Source organism: Podarcis cretensis, assembly GCF_951804945.1.
Source record: "Podarcis cretensis genome assembly, chromosome: 5".
Lineage (NCBI taxonomy): Eukaryota > Metazoa > Chordata > Lepidosauria > Squamata > Lacertidae > Podarcis > Podarcis cretensis.
The window spans coordinates 97,022,527-97,038,374 of record NC_137174.1 but is presented as its reverse complement, the minus strand read 5'-3'; the positions used below and the strand labels follow the sequence as shown (position 1 = coordinate 97,038,374).

The 15,848-nt window shown below is 41.8% G+C and overlaps 1 protein-coding gene across 5 annotated transcripts in view; it reads right to left on the bottom strand.

Moving 5' to 3' along the window:
* ABCC5 (ATP binding cassette subfamily C member 5) overlaps window positions 1-15,848 on the bottom strand; it is a 49,477-nt gene that overhangs the window by 18,521 nt on the left and 15,108 nt on the right. For 3 of the 5 annotated variants that reach the window (XM_079977589.1, XM_079977591.1, XM_079977590.1), the window contains 16 exons: window positions 14,574-14,734; window positions 14,170-14,325; window positions 13,692-13,839; window positions 9,193-9,426; window positions 8,214-8,387; window positions 7,278-7,425; window positions 6,700-6,848; window positions 6,124-6,231; window positions 4,229-4,579; window positions 3,283-3,354; window positions 2,785-2,909; window positions 2,394-2,466; window positions 1,823-2,026; window positions 1,073-1,216; window positions 775-877; window positions 85-269 (listed from right to left, as the gene is read on the bottom strand). In XM_079977589.1, the coding sequence (XP_079833715.1) occupies window positions 85-269; window positions 775-877; window positions 1,073-1,216; window positions 1,823-2,026; window positions 2,394-2,466; window positions 2,785-2,909; window positions 3,283-3,354; window positions 4,229-4,579; window positions 6,124-6,231; window positions 6,700-6,848; window positions 7,278-7,425; window positions 8,214-8,387; window positions 9,193-9,426; window positions 13,692-13,839; window positions 14,170-14,325; window positions 14,574-14,734 (2,535 nt within the window). Of the gene's footprint in view, window positions 1-84; window positions 270-774; window positions 878-1,072; window positions 1,217-1,822; window positions 2,027-2,393; window positions 2,467-2,784; window positions 2,910-3,282; window positions 3,355-4,228; window positions 4,695-6,123; window positions 6,232-6,699; window positions 6,849-7,277; window positions 7,426-8,213; window positions 8,388-9,192; window positions 9,427-10,190; window positions 11,696-13,691; window positions 13,840-14,169; window positions 14,326-14,573; window positions 14,735-15,848 lie in introns of those variants that run through there. The other 2 variants (XM_079977592.1, XM_079977593.1) reach the window with 2 other exon arrangements.

The window sequence follows — 15,848 nt, the reverse complement described above, 5'->3', positions numbered from 1 at the left end:
AAAAGGACTGCAGAGACCATGTGATCCCATGAAGACAATCTCTTCTTAATCCACTAGCAAATCAAATATATTGTTGGCTCTTACCCCACTGCCTTGCTTGATCCAGTAACTCAGCCACCAATTGCTGAATGCAGTGCTGCCCACATTCAATATAAAGAGAGCCATGATGATGATAAAAGCAATGGGGCCTCCAGCTGCTTGGATATAGACGCCGTAAACTGACCAAGGGACAGAACCTTTGCCTTTCTCTTCCAGCTGCATGAGTTGACCTAAGACACACACATACACAGAAGGAGGGGGGGTGGGGGGGGAGACAGACAGAGAAGCAAGAAGTGAGCAGACTAACAAGGCAAGACCCAGAGACTGCTATCTGTACTGTGAATGTTTCAGCATCCTCCTTATACAGATTTCCCTATCTATGCATGGCATATAGTTTTAGAAAACAAATAGATTGAAATTATTAGTGGGTCAGAATTAAGTTCTGCTCTAGGTTCTCTCATATAAAGACAACCCCTATCAGTATTCAGGCCCTCACATCACTCAATGCAAGTTTAATGATTGACCAGCATCTCTCTGGCACACAAGAACTTAAAGCTTCAAATGCCAAAGGGCAAGATGGGTCATCCACACCTAAACCAGGTTGTCAGCTGTATTGAAAACCATCTGGAATGTACTAAATCCAGACAGAATACACTCATGGACTAGATCACTTTAAGCCAGAGTTCCATTTGAGCAGAAGTAAGTTTGCATGCATTTCTGGGTGGAAAACGGTACCTTCTTCCTTCTTGACTGCTTTCTCTTTCTTCACAGATCCTGTTTTAGTGCCTTTATCTGGGTGCCTTTTCAATGAATTGTTTGTGGTTTTCTTTAAATTAATCTGGGGGGGAAACAAATGGGGGGAATTGGACACAACCTATTTTAACTCCGAAACAGCACATTCAACAAAGATAATTGCAGAGACGGTTCTCAGTAGAAACTTCCTCTGTCCACAAGAAAAAACCAATGACTAGTCACTTTCCATGAGAGCTGCAACAAATGGCTTGCAAGCATAAGAAAAGGTAGTAACAGATACCTCAATGTGTGGAGTCTCTCCCAGTTGCAGGTTATTAAAAATGGTTGCATAGTCACCATTCAAATTCATCAGATCCTCGTGGCTTCCCCTCTCAGTGACACAACCCTCTTTCATGAAGATCACTTCGTCACAATCCACAAGATACTACAAGGCCAAACACAGGGAGAGAATTATTACTGTGTGAGGTTGCTATGCCCAAATTCCTTTTTCATTTCCCCCTCCCTGATGTTAATGGGTTATCACAATACCATGAAGCAACTAGCCCAATAATATAGGTTTAATTACAATTACACCAAACAGTACTTCCATCTGTTTATCCTGAAACTGTGTCTAGTCAGCTTTACTGAAGAACATTGTTACTGTTTTTTTGAAAGCAGTTTATTTCTGTCTAAAATGCCCATCCCTGTTTTATGATCCACTAGATTTTTCCAAACTTGAAAACCCAACTGCTGCAGCCTCATTTCCTTATTCTGCACATTAACCACCAGGTGTACTGTGCGTGTGGCTGCAGTTATTTAATTCTGGATGCATTTCCTTGGTTTCTCTCTGCAGACTCCCTTGGCTGACTTCCCTTCTACGCTTACACTTAAGATAGTGAAGATGCCTCTTACCTTTCCCCTCTGTGGAGCGATCAGCAATTTGGGCTATACAGATTAAAAGCTACTCTCAACAGCCGCATCTACCCTCATCCAAACTTACTTTTCCCACGTCAAACTGATGGAGAGGCTGAAGGTAGAACCACATGTGTACCTGCAGCTGGTGGGTGATAAAGAGAACTGTTTTTGACTTCATGTGCTTCCGTATTGCACTGTTGAATATGTGGTTTCCAACATGGGCATCCAAGGCGCTGAGAGGGTCATCAAGGATGTAAATGTCCTTGTCGCTGTACAGAGCTCGAGCGAGGCTGATTCTCTGGCGCTGCCCCCCACTCAGGTTTGCGCCTCGTTCACCAATCTAAGTTAAAGATGCTTTGTTAAAGGATCTCCTTTTTTATCACTTAAGATGAAACATTACATTTATATCCTGTCCTTCTTCCAAAGACCTCAGAGAAGTTGCACAATAGCCCAGCAAGATGGGAATCAGTGTTTATTGGCCCCAAAACAACAAAGGCCTGCACTACGTTTCCTCCACATTTGAGCCAAACCACCTAACTGCTATAGCTCACTGGGCTTGTGAATCCTGGGAAGTAAGTGCAGTCAAAGGCAGAAAGAGAACATGACATGGCCAACAGACAAGTACACCAAAATGAGGTGTGTGAGAGTGCCTGGCCTTATAGTGAGCTGTTTGCCCTGGGAGAGTGGCTGCCTAACAAGATTCCTACCTCTGTCAAGTCTCCATTAGGTAGGATAGCCAGATCAGGTCTGAGACAGCAGTCATTCAGCACAGTGTTATACCTGGAAAAAACACATTTTTAAAAAGCAGTGAACAGCAACATTTCCAGGTATGGTGTTAGCTGCAACAGAGGAAGGAAGGACTGAAAAGGAGCTATGAAAAATTAGAAAAGGAGCAAATATACCAAAGAAACCAAAGGCCAGAAATTGCAATCTTTTAATCAGACTAAGGCAGGCAGTACATATTACAAAACTGCTTCAGAAGGCATGCAATGATAGTACGGAAATAAAGGGACATATGGAGTATCTTTTTTAACTCACACCAAGCTGGACCAGGCTGAGCATTTGCAATTTGTCAGTATATCACTACAGCTTACAAACCTTTCTTCTTCAAACTCCTTCCCGAAGAGGATATTGTCTCTAAGTGTTGCATTGAGAATCCAGGCCTGCTGGGCTGCGTAAGCAAATGTTCCATCCACAGAAATGCTGCCTTCCAGCAGAGTCATCTGAAACAAGCAGAAGAAAGTCGAGAAATGATACCATTCCACATCTGTACGGGAAAGGTTTTCCCTCCTTCCTTTCCTCTTATACTCCCCCCCTGCCCTGCTCAACTTCTCGAGCACAAAAAAAGCATAGCTTGTTTCAAGTTCAGCATGCATAGCTATTTAAAACTTTTTAAGATCTTAAGCATGCCTCACTTGTTGTTTATGATCCAAGTCTGAGGTCTGATAAATTATTTATCATGTGGATTAAAGGTACATTGAGCAAAATGCAACTGCTGGTGGCACAGATATTGTGCTCCTCTCACAGGCAGAATGCAAACAGAGCCAGCAAAACAGACAGTGTGAAAAAATAAGAAAACATGAGATTGTTTCTCACCTGCCCTAAAATGGCTGAAATGAACGAGGTTTTCCCACTCCCCACGCTGCCACAAATGCCAACAAGTTTCCCCTAGATTAGACCGTAAAAAGAAATGTTATTCTAACAGAAATAGTATTTCATGGTAGGAAGCAATCTTAACAAGTGCAAGGGGTGGGGAGAGGAATCACTGGCAATATTAGATTATACAATTGGGAGGGGGGGAGGGAAGGAGGCAAGAAATCTGCAGTACCGGAGAAGGCTGCCCTCAGCATTAGTATTTTTAGTCTCACATCAGTTCCCTTGCCAGGAAGTTGCCAGTATCTTCTGGACTTACTTGCCACAAAACAACTTCCACAAAACTCAAACTATAGTAAACTCAAAGCAACGACCAGCACAATTCTGTGCACATTGGTGATTACTCTCATGTAAGCATGCACAGGACTGCAGCATCAGTTTTTGCATTTTAATTTTTTATTTAGATACACTTATATTCCACCTTTCCTTCAATAAGTTCAAGGTGGCATATCTAGTTCCCCTCCTCCCCATTTTATCCTCACAACACAACCCCTGTGAGGTAGGTTAGGCTGAGAGTGAGCGGCTGGCCTAAGGTCACCCAGTCAGCTTCATGGCCAAGTGAGGATTTGAACCCTGGTCTCCCAGGTCCTAGGTCCAACACCTTAACCACTATGCCACTGGCTCCACACTGTGTTGAAGGGAAGTCACTTTAGCCTTTCGCTTATTATACACAGCACTGGTGTTTATGTGTGAAAACCTATAGGAGCACTCACATGGACCCTTCCTGTGGGGCTATATAGTAGGTCACAGCTCTGTAGCATGCCTGACCCTCTTTTCAGGACTTAATACGTGTATTATTGCACTGATCTACTGAAACTGTATTTGCCGCAAACACAAAACACAGCCTTTTAAGTTCTGATGCAAAGGAGAGAGACTTTTGATTCCTCACCTTCTCGATTTCCAGGTCAACATTGTAAAGAACCCTCTGCAGCCGGACATTTGCTAGATGGACATTTTTGTTCTCCTCCTCCGGGCTTGGCGGGTCGTCGCTGTCCACTAAGAGTTGACCCTTCTGCTCAGCTAGCATCGCCTGCTGTCCCTCGCGTTGCTGCAACTTCATCTTCTCTTTCTTGCCCTTCTCTTTCTTGTCTTTTTTCATTTTAGGAGTCATCTTTGGGGAGCTCTGGACACTGGCATGGGAGGATTCCCATGCCAAGGTGGCATTTTTCACCTCTATGGCGGTGTGTGGGTTGGCTGGTTTTTTCCTTACCATATGAACCTCTTCCATTAGAAACAAACTCTGATAGGAGTTGTGAGAGAGGTGCAAAGATGAGACACCTGGTCAAGACTGGAAGGGGACAAGCCTACGGCACACTCACGCAGCAACACACATCAGGCTATACAGTGGAAGGAAGCTGAAGAGCAAAAGGTAGCTCATTAGTGAAAACTAACTCCAGGTCCACAAAAGGGCCTGGCTAGCCATGAATGTGGTGGTTCTCAGACAGAGAGTCTTCTGCAGAGTCACCATTCTCTGGACACAAATATGGTTAGGTTCAATATCGTCCGTCCGTCCCCCCCATTCATCTTGCATTTCAGGGTTTGGAGGATGACACAGAGTGACAAGAGGAAGCAGAGGAAAAGTTTGCTCATTAGAAATCCCACAAGACCTAGGGATGCAAAATGTTTCTTAGCCAGTGTTCGGGGGGGTGGGGTGGCTGAATTCCCTGCACAAAATTCAGTTGCCTAAGAATTTGACAAGTTATAAGAAACTCTGAGGATAGTACAGAGGCTCTTTATCATGTTTTCCACCACATCCATATACTCATATATTCTTAGGTTCCACAATATCTGTCAAACAGTTTAGCACAGAAAAATCAAATGAAAACCAAGCAGTTTCCAGTTAGTTAAACCACTATTTCCAACCAATATGCACCTTTCCCTCAGATACCAACTCCCTACCCAGAAATAATTATGGGAATTGCACTGGACTACTAAATTAGGTCTACTCTACTCTGAGCAAAACTCAGTTGATTCCTCTTTGTATCTTTTTGTAATGATTCTGCTGCTGCTCTCTCAAATAATTAAAAATGATTAAAATGGGCTAAATCGCTAGCTTGCTTGAGGAATTTCTGAATGTTCAAGTGGCAGTAGCTTAAAGATCCAAGAGCCATTTATGCATACAAAATGTATATATACATACATATGTAAAATGGCTTTGGCTTTGGGGAAAGAGCTGGGCTCCAGCCAAAAACTCCTAGAAGCCCAGAGAAAAAGGGGAGGGTGTGGTATATCCAAGCTGCAATGTGCATCCTGGTTGTGTTCTGATATGCACTCTCAACACACACAGGACAATGGTGAGGTCTAGCAGCCCGGACAGCTCTCTACTGCAAAGGACTGAACATCCTAAAATAAGCCACAGAATCTCCTGCAACTCACAGGGATTCCACAGAAGAAACAGATATGGTTTTCTGAAGATTGAAAGTCACTGTTCTAAGCAACCAACTGATACTATAAACTTTATTATGGTTACCTATATTCCTTACAGTAGCCTGAAATCCTCACATTTGAAAATGCATGTATGACATAGAATCATAGAGTTGGAAGAGACCACAAGGGCCATCGAGTCCAACCCATGCTGTCCATGTTTCTCTACAGGCTTATGCTTAAGAAGGATGCAATCCTACACTCACTTTTTACAATGGAGGTAAGTGCATACTTTAAGATTTGAGTCAGTATATTACAGTAAAATGGCCAATCTTGCAATTTCAAGAGAAGTCAATAATGTCTACATCACACCCTTCTTGGGCTGAAAGGAGCTAAAGTAGCAAGGTTGCGACTGCTCACCTTAAATCTGTCAGCTGCAACAGATGCTTCAGAAAGAGACTTCACAGAAAAAGGTGTGACTTTCAGAGCAAAGGTCATTGAGTTGAATACTGTAACCACAGTAAAAGCCTGAAACACAAATGGAAGAATTTTTAGCACAATATTTAAAAGCATGCCTCCTCCTGTATCAGCCTGCTTGAGCATTAACATCAGCAAAAGAAACCCTGCTTGTAGCCCCAGCCCCTAATGAAGGGGGGGAAGAGAGAGAGAAGTGCGTGTGACGGCCTTTTCTGTGGTGGCCCCATACCTGTGAAATAACCTCCACTTTGAAGTGCTTTGTGGCACCCGCACTGCTGACATTCCACTGACAGGTGGAGACAATTTTGTCAAGGCCCTTGAGGATAGGAGAAGTTGGATCCTAAAGTTGGTAATTATTGCTTTTATTTGTTCACCCCCGATTTTTCAACTACCAAGGTGGAGGAAAGCTCTCTCCACCCAATGTAATGGCAATGGGAAGAAGCGTCACAGACCAGAAGCAGGTAAAGGATGATTTCAGCCACCCAGCCTGCCCATTCCCATGTCTGAAGTTAACATTACCTGAGCTGCTGTTAGATCATAGCCAAGGATCATATGAACAGAGAAGGTCACCACACTGGCAATGACTACAACTATGGGAGCCACTCCTACAGTGATGCTCTGGACATATCCAACACGTTCCAAGATTTTGCGTTCTTCCTCTCTGATTTCTGAGAATAGAGAACACAACCGCAAAACACATGAGACAAGCAGAACACGCAGCACATGCATGAAGCTCTCCATGTTAGTTAGAGAACTTTCAGTCATGACATCACAGATATGTTCCAGAACTAAACTTATCATGGAACAAAAAGATGATATAGACAAGTACTAATACCAAAGACAAATAATATGCCTATGTTTTAGGTTTTAAAATGCCCAGCACTGGAGCGCGTCATTTTTAAGACTAGCAATCCCAAGCATGAATGCAGATTGGCTCTCGCATTACAAGCAGCCATACAAGTTCAACAACAGTGAGAAAGAAAGATGTTTCCAGTGTCATGACCAGGTTTCAGCCGAAGCAGAGTGCTAAATGATCTAGCAAGGTCTCTTTCTTGCCAAATTGTTGGGAGGTGGAGAGAAAGGAAACTGACACTCACTTTGAACATTCTGAGAGAAGGCTTTGACCCAGGCATACATTTTAATGAATTTAATGTAATTAAGAACTTCATTCATTTTCTGGACACGCTCATCGGTTACAGACACACACTGCCTTCTGAAATAAGCTGTGAGGCGGGATGCAAACATCTGCAATGAAAAGAAGCACCATAAAACCCAAGAGCAGACACAGTAGGATCACCTTTAACAACAAACAACACATATTAATCGAAGTTCACCAGGGCTGTGCAAGGTGACTTAATGGTGGTTTTCTCATCTCTAGGGGTCTTGTTGCCCAAGAAGGAAGGAAGGCTATCTGAAAGCATCCAGACACAGGATAAGTGGCAGGGAGCATTAAAAGGAAATAACAAAGTCTGCCACGAACAAACCACATTTCATTTCTCTTGCTTAAAGCTACAACTTTCTAAATGCAGTAATATTATTCAGAAGACTGGGGTTTTTTAGAAAACAATTTTGGGTTACGTTTTTATATGTCAGTCATTGTAGTAGTTTTAAAACACTGTTTAGATATTGTATGTGATGTACTGTGTGCAATATGATTAGCATTATATAGTGTGTATTTACGAAATATATTACATGGGGTATTTTTTAAAAAATGTATGTTTTTAGACTTCATGGTTTTTACAGACATTTCCCTAAACAGTTTCATCAAAAAGCATTGGGAGCCATTTCTATTTGTGTGGTTGACTTCTTTGCAGATTTACCACAACTGTAATTGATCCTTATTTCTGTGTATCATCTAGCAAAGAAGATCAGTGTTTGACCTTCATATGCGACCACCAACATGCAGCTTCTTCCTTTACACAAAGGAAGTGCTACTCATATAAAAAAACGCATCACATTTGATTGAAGCAGACTTTTTGACCTTTCCTTCCTAAATACACCTTCAGCTCATAGGCAGATAGGCACCTACTCACCATTGCTGGGTAGAAGAGAATGAAGACTGCCGATCCCAAAAAACCTGTTGGTCCCAGTATGATGACGTTATAAACCATGCCAAGAATAGCAACGATAGGACCTCCAGCCAACAAGCTACCCACTGCTGTTGCCTCATACATTCTCTGTCCATCATTAGAACACATGTTTATGAGCTGAAACACAATGCAAATGAAAGATGACCAGGGAGAAGAGACGAACATTATCCTCAGAAGATTTAACTCCTATTATTTACAGGTAGCTTTTCTGCACATGTGCATTCAAAGCAGTGTACAACAACAATTTAATTCATTTTGTTTTTAAAAACTACCAGTCAGTAAAATTTAACACCAAAAGGCAGCTATGGAGCAATACGGCAAGAAAGAAAGAAATTCCAAATGACTGTTCAAATCCAAAGGTGGGGAAAGAAAACTCCCCAGCAAGGGAATTCCACATTTGAGTACCACTGCAGAAGAAGCCCTGCACTTGATATCCATCAATTGTATGGCCAGAAAGGGCCAACCAAATAGCTTGGAGAGATTCATATGGGTGATGCTGGCCTTTCAGGTAAGTCTGCCCCTACCCCACGCCAAGCCAATTAAGATGAAATGCAAGAGCAAAGGCACTTGCAGATAAACACTCCTTGAAGCAAGCACAGCAGACCATTTTTTGCTCCCCACCTTCAGAAGTCTTGTTATCCTTCCTGGCTTTTCTTTAACCAGGACTAGTTCAGATAACGACTAAACAGCATGTTTTCAGAAGGCACTTGGGACAGGTTAAGGCTGTGGAGGGAACACACAGAGCCCTCTGCATAAACTGCTTGCCTGAGTTAACTGTCTAGCTGGGGGCTGTATCTGCTTGACTCGAACTGCAGGTTACTCTGAGTATGTGGGGGCATTCCCACACCACCCACTCCCACCTCTCTCCCACCGCCCGGTATTTTTGCTTTTTGCAATGGCAAAAGGATGCATCTCGGCCTACCTCTCCCAAAGACTTTTCCTTGATATTTTTCAGCTTGAGTATTTTCTTAAAAGCCATGGTAAGGATAGCTCCACGCAGTCTGACCCCAGTGCGGTAATTTAAAGCCCAGGTTAAAGCCAAGGACCAGGAGCGCACTATCTCTGTCATTAAGAGGCCAAAAACTAACAAGAGGCTGTACTGCAGGTTGGGCTCCGTTTGCTGCGTGTATTCAAGGAGGTGTTTCACAACAAAGGCCTACAGGGAGAAATGCAAACATGCATGAACACCTCAATGTGCCAGAGGAACCATTTAATTGTTTTATGTTAAGTTAGAAATAAGGAGCTACTTCATTTCCAGTAAGAAACATGTATTGTTGATTAGAAGTCTTTGGAACCACAGCTATTAAATAATCCATGCTGAAAACAAGCAGTAAAGTCAAAATTCCGCAAGTGAAATAATTTGGAATTTTTCAATGGTTTATAAGAAAATCCTGCTCCTTGAGGTAATCTAACTTAACATAAATCTGTCAGTTAGCTGAAAGCAATCCATCATCATATTCTTTATAGTAATCTGTACTTATGCAAAAACTGAGCACATCTTTTTTAAAAATAAAAAATAAAAGATATACACATGACATTAAGACCTGTTTTATTTCTTTGTTTCAAACGTGCTTATTTGATAAAAAGGAACAAATGTACCTACAGTTGAACTGGGGAAGAGTGTGAGAAGGACATTTTGCAAAACATTCCTGAAAATAAACATCAGCAGTTTAATAGTAAAGAAAAGGACAAGCAAGAAAATAAAAAAGGCGATAGCAACAATTAAAAAAAAAAAATGCAACCCTTCTCCCACTCCACCCCGGCCTCCCCCCTCAAAAGACAAAAACAATTTTACCTCGGCAATCACATTTCAAACACCACCTGCAAAGAGAGAGGGAAACAGCACCAAAGCACGAGTCCCCCATCGCGTGTGCTGACCAAGGGGCACAGTGCAGTACACAACTCACGTTCATCGCAATATTAAGTACTAATAAATGGAAGCAGTAACTTTATTATTATTTTGTAAAGTGCCACCATATTAAAATGGATAAAAACATCTCACAAACACTGTACAAAAGAAAAGAAAAGAAAGGTGCTGTGGAAAACATACAAATCTGCACACACAAGGAAAAGTTATACAAGGCCTGAATCCAACATACAGTCTGGCTTCCGACACAAAACCAAGTTAAAACTTCACATACACACAGAATTCAAACGATACATGAAAAAGCAGAGCCGGTATTTGTTCACAAAGTCCGAGGAAGAGCGAAACTTGTGCGGCTAGTCAGGAAGACTTCCAAGGCCAGGTGGGCTTTCGTGATTGGTTTAACAGACCTCTACTACAATAAGGCTTCCCAGTTGGACTTTTTCAACGATGCCTACAGGTGCTGGCGTTTAGGGTTCTTTAATCAGAGCTGAAGTACCTTTGCCAACCACAAAAATCTGAAACCAAGGCAGCGGTTTGGGAAGGCTTTCAGAGTCCGCAGGAAGTCCTCTTGACTAAACTAAGGTTTGCAAATCAGAGTTCTGTGCAACACAAGAATGGATGGGAAACGAACGCACACTGCTTCAAGCAAAGGTAATAGCTGCTAAAGCCCAGCATCAAGTGACAGATTAAAAAATGGAGGCAGAACAAGCACGTGAGTCCTGAGGTAGTCAACTCTGAATGTCATAATTGAGAACTCAACTGTATAGCATTTCTCCCATGCACTTCCATGTGCACATGTTAAGAGCCAGGTGTCCATCATGTTCCCAAAGTGACCATTAAAAGCACAAAAAGAGAGCCTTATACAAATTCCTGATCAAAGTGCAACAGCTCATGTTTCAAGGTTATGTAAGCCAGCTTTCTCCTCCATTGGCCTTGCTTTACATCCTTCATGTTCAAGACATAGCAGGCTATGCAGCTGGCTTGGTGTTACTTAAGCAAGAAGGTATTTGGTTCTTTCCTAGCATTCAATCCTACAAAGGCAGCTGAGTCAGTGGAAGAGCCAATAACTCCTGAGCCAAAACCTTACAACACACTGACAGGTGTGGTACAGGGGGAAAAGTCTCTAGCAGAGCATGTGCAACATCAGAAGGAATTCTCTTCTTCTCTAATTTAGAGTGTTCCTTTTTACTGCACACGAAATCAGAAACTCCAGTGTATAATAAGAAAGGTTGCTTACACTTTTTTAAGATTTGAAGAAAGTTGTTATAGCAATATTAAGAGGGGAAATGACAACATTTTCAATCTTATAACATTGTTTTTGGTTAAAGCAATGAAGAGAATACCATCATATAAAACTGTACAAAAATTATAGCTACCAAAACTAGCAGAGGTATGGGAAATTACTTCTGAAAACTATCATGGAAATAGCTGCCCTTAGCTGCCTGACTATCTTAAGCATTCCCATGAATAAACGTCACCTTACCTTTCATCTTGGCGTTGGATTCTGCCCAGCTTGACTGTCTCATTCTGATCGCAGAATACAGCCATCCTGGAAATTCTAAAGAACAGCTTCTGTCATTGGTTCCACTACAGAGAAAAATCCCCCCCAGCTGCATCCAGCTTTTACAGCACAAAGGAAGCTGTGGCTGGAGTTGAACTGGAAGAGTTGGAGGCTTACCTCAAATAGCTCCCCCTTCCAACCAACCCCTCTCCCCACACCCCACAATACACCTTCTTCAAAAACTAAATGAGGAATCAAACTGCACTTCACTGCAACAGGAACTTTTGCTGTTCTTCCAAAGAGAAAAAGCTGCTTTTGAGCATCATCCAAACCCAAATTTAATACCTTTGGCAGGACTGAGCAAACCTGAACATGAAATGCTTAGCAGCCCCCACAATAGAACATATTTTTAAAAGTTACATCTCGTTCTGAGCTCTACAGGCATTAGACAAACCCATGTTGCCTCAACTGGATGAAGGGTTAACATGAGTCTGAAAACAGTGCCAGGAAAGAAATTTTTACAAAATATACTTTAAAGGGGGAGGGGGGCAGACTATTGCACATCTGGATATACAAGGAACTTATGGACAGTAACACCTCTATGTTTAAGAATTTTAAGAACTGCTGCTTCCCATTAGCATACCATGTTTACTCCTGAGAATGGCAATTTGCAAAAATGGCTCATTTTACTTAGCAATACAAAAGGGTAATTTGGGTGCTCTGTTTTCAAGCACCACTCTCACACGAAAAGATTTAAAAACAAAAAAACAAAAAACACTGATATTTCAGCATGAACAGCAATTAGGTTTCAAAGTAGTGAGGTAGTAAGGATTCCTCTCTTGTTCCAGACAACAAAAACAATTAATAGAGTTCTTCATTCAGAGAACACAGGTTACTGAGTAATGGAGGATGTGCACAGATTAGGTACATCCTAATCCAGCACAGAGTATATTCTATTCAGTTCCTTCCTGTCTTGCAGTTTGGGTTTGATAGATTGGAATCATGTAGTCCAAAGACATAAGGGGCAACTCTGCTACCGACTCTATGCTAGAGGTAAGAGCATCCACAGGTCCCTGTAGTGAAACAATGACAGAAGCTCTTCTTGGGGGAAGCTTGTTCTGATTAAACCTCATTCTTACTGGCAATTAAAAGCATTATCAAATAAAGCCACTTGCAAGTGATTCAAAGTTCCACCACCAGCTATTAACAAACAAAACAGAACAAAGAAAACCAAGAAAAACTACTTATTCCCTTCTTAACAAGGAACGCAAGAAAACTTTCGAGATTTAAGAAAATGAGTGGGGTTTGGAAATTTTTAAAGAGAGAGAGACAAAAGACAAGACTGTTTTTAACATTAACCTCAGCTGTACTTACCCAAGCATTGAACCATCCCGCTTAACAGCACACTGAAATGTGTACTACAAGCAATAACACTGCTCCTACTCCTCAAGGGAAATTTGTAGAGAATAGATTTAGTCAAGATGTTAAAGAGTAAATCTTGCACAGCACGTGCAACAAACAGGCGACAAAAAAAAATGCTGTGAATGTCAAGTCCTACATGCTGCATCTTCATTACCACCTACAAGTAGCAGCTACAGTCTTCCAATCACGCCACCAGAAGGATAACCTATCCGATTGCCTTTTCAAAGAAGTCGAACAACACTAGCTCTGCAGAATCCTCTGAGCCCTGTTTCCTACAGATCTTAAGAAGTGATTTAGTACCAGCACTCCATTCCATTTATTGCAGAGAGCACTCAAAGCAAGTGACCTAACAAAGGACTGCTTTGCTGATTTCCCCCAAAATTCATCACCCTCCCGTATCCAGCCACCTGGTACAAACAATAAAAACCGCCACATACACACAGAACAGTTTGAAAGCTTTAAGATTCCCGCAGCATTCTGAAAAGACTTATTCATTTTCTGCAAACTGCAAGGCATATTTCTAACTAATCAAAACATTTCGAAGATCCTCTGCAAGAACTTGGAATACATTAGCACTGGCCATGGGATGGAGCCCACTCTGGATGTTAGACAAAGGATGGATAGTACTTACTGGTCCACTGAAGCCAGCAAGTTGTGTGACCATCAAGCACACTATGGAAATGATGAGCCTGGTGCGACAGAAGACCCATACGACCCTTCGGAGGGAGGCGTCATCTGGCCCACGTTCATGCAGTTCTCGCTGCCACAATCTTTCCAGCCTGGAACAACACAAAATACAGATGTAAGGAATCTCACCTCCATTTTCTTCAACATCAAATAACATGAACTAAATGGGACAAGAGTGGGAAATTTTTAATAAAGAAAGAAGGAGAAAGAAGAAGATCCAAAGGGGAGCCACTGGCATAGCCCTTAATTAGATGGTCTTCAGTTCATTTCTGACGGCAAGGGAAAAGATAAAGAAAACAGATAGGAGAAATTTCCAGAAAGAAGTAGCCAGAACAGCCTTCAATCATCACCTGACACAACATCTTACAGTAGGCTATCCCAAGGAAGGCAAATCTTTTTGAGACAACATAGCAAAAACATACCTTCTGCAGTTAACCTCTGATGACTCATGGGTTGATAAGGACCATACATCTTCTGTGAACAGTTCTCCTTTCTTATAGGCTGTTCGTGCCAGAGGAGTAAGCCAAGAGAACGTCAAATAGGAGAAAAGTCCGGCATTGTCTATTGGATGTCGATGTCTATAATTAGAGGAAAAGAGATATTATAACAAAACCAAAAGCATAAAACACATTACAGCTTTCAGAATAAGACCTTTAATTATTCAAGATGGTGGCTGCCACTTTTTCTTAGCAAGCTTAGCTGTATGAGTGGGAACTCACTTTTTAAAATCAAAGTTGCTATTTTTCCAACAAGCATGCTTCTATCACCTCTAAACACTTCTATTTTCAGATCAGTTGTGTCTGTAGTTTAATACACAAAGTCTTACTTTGAAGTAGTCCGGATAGGTTTCATCAAGTTCAAGCCATGGTGATATTTTCCTCTGTGATGGCCCTTATCCAACACGCCCAAGTGAGAATTTGTTGGGACATCTAATGGAAGACCTTCTGCCCGAGCAGCTGTTTCCAATGCATCTTGGAATTCAAACGGCTTGACAGGAAAAAACAGAATGCAAATAAATTGGATAAAAAAGCATTATTTCTGCCTCAGTCCATTTCATATCTTAAGGATCCTAGCAGAATGGCAGAGCACATACTTTGCATATCCCACTTCAATCTCTGACACCTCCAGGTAAAAGTGGGAAAGACTCCATCTAGAAACCATGGCTAGGCACTGCCAGTCAGTGCTGACAATGCTGAACTAGATGGGCCAGAGGTTTGAACCTATATCTGTCAGCTTCCTGTATTCCAAGCAATTCCACGGCCCTGCTTGATGGGGGCTAGTGCGTTCCCATCTACAACAGGAAAACCACAGGATTGCTCTTTGCTGGAGGGAATGGCATCAGATCATCTTTTATCTTCTCCTCTGACTGAATATCTGGTGACTGGCAGACTGCATCATATCCCTCAGAGAAACGCTCTGAAGACCACCAGTAGTTTGCATTTAAATTATAATCCCTCAAGTGACATTTCTCCTACGGGTCTGAGTCATGGGGCACCATATTGCCTGGGGAATTGAAATCTACATAGCTACAACACAGCCCTCCACCACCTAATCCAGTGGCATATGTAGAATCTACAGAATTCCAGCTTTCCAGGGGGAGATACCATAACTACTACTACTACTACTACTATTATTATTATTATTATTATTATTATTATTATTATTATTATTAGAGAATTTATAGAGCATTAAGAAAAGGCAATGCCAGTTCTAGGATAAGAAACTAACAAGGTATTTTGTGGTGCTTCCAGCAAGCTGGAGCCAGGACTTCTATATGTCCTGCCAGGATTTTTCCTTGACCTTACTCACTCCTGTTGCATGCGTCTGAAAATTGAAGTTCCATTTTGCTGTTATGGTTAATAGCCACTGATAGACCCATCCTTCCTTGCCTGCCTTTCCTGACTGATGAAAATAGTTCTCATCTGGTACATTGCTATATCTGATTTGTTTCTTTTTGGCAACACCCTGCGCATACACCCAGAACAGTTTTCACAAGATCCTGTTAGCAACCAAAGTTAATAATTTCAAAACACTGGATGAAACAGGTGCGACACCATTTAGTTAAAGCTGCAAATTAATGTGGTTTCTCCACCCACCCCAG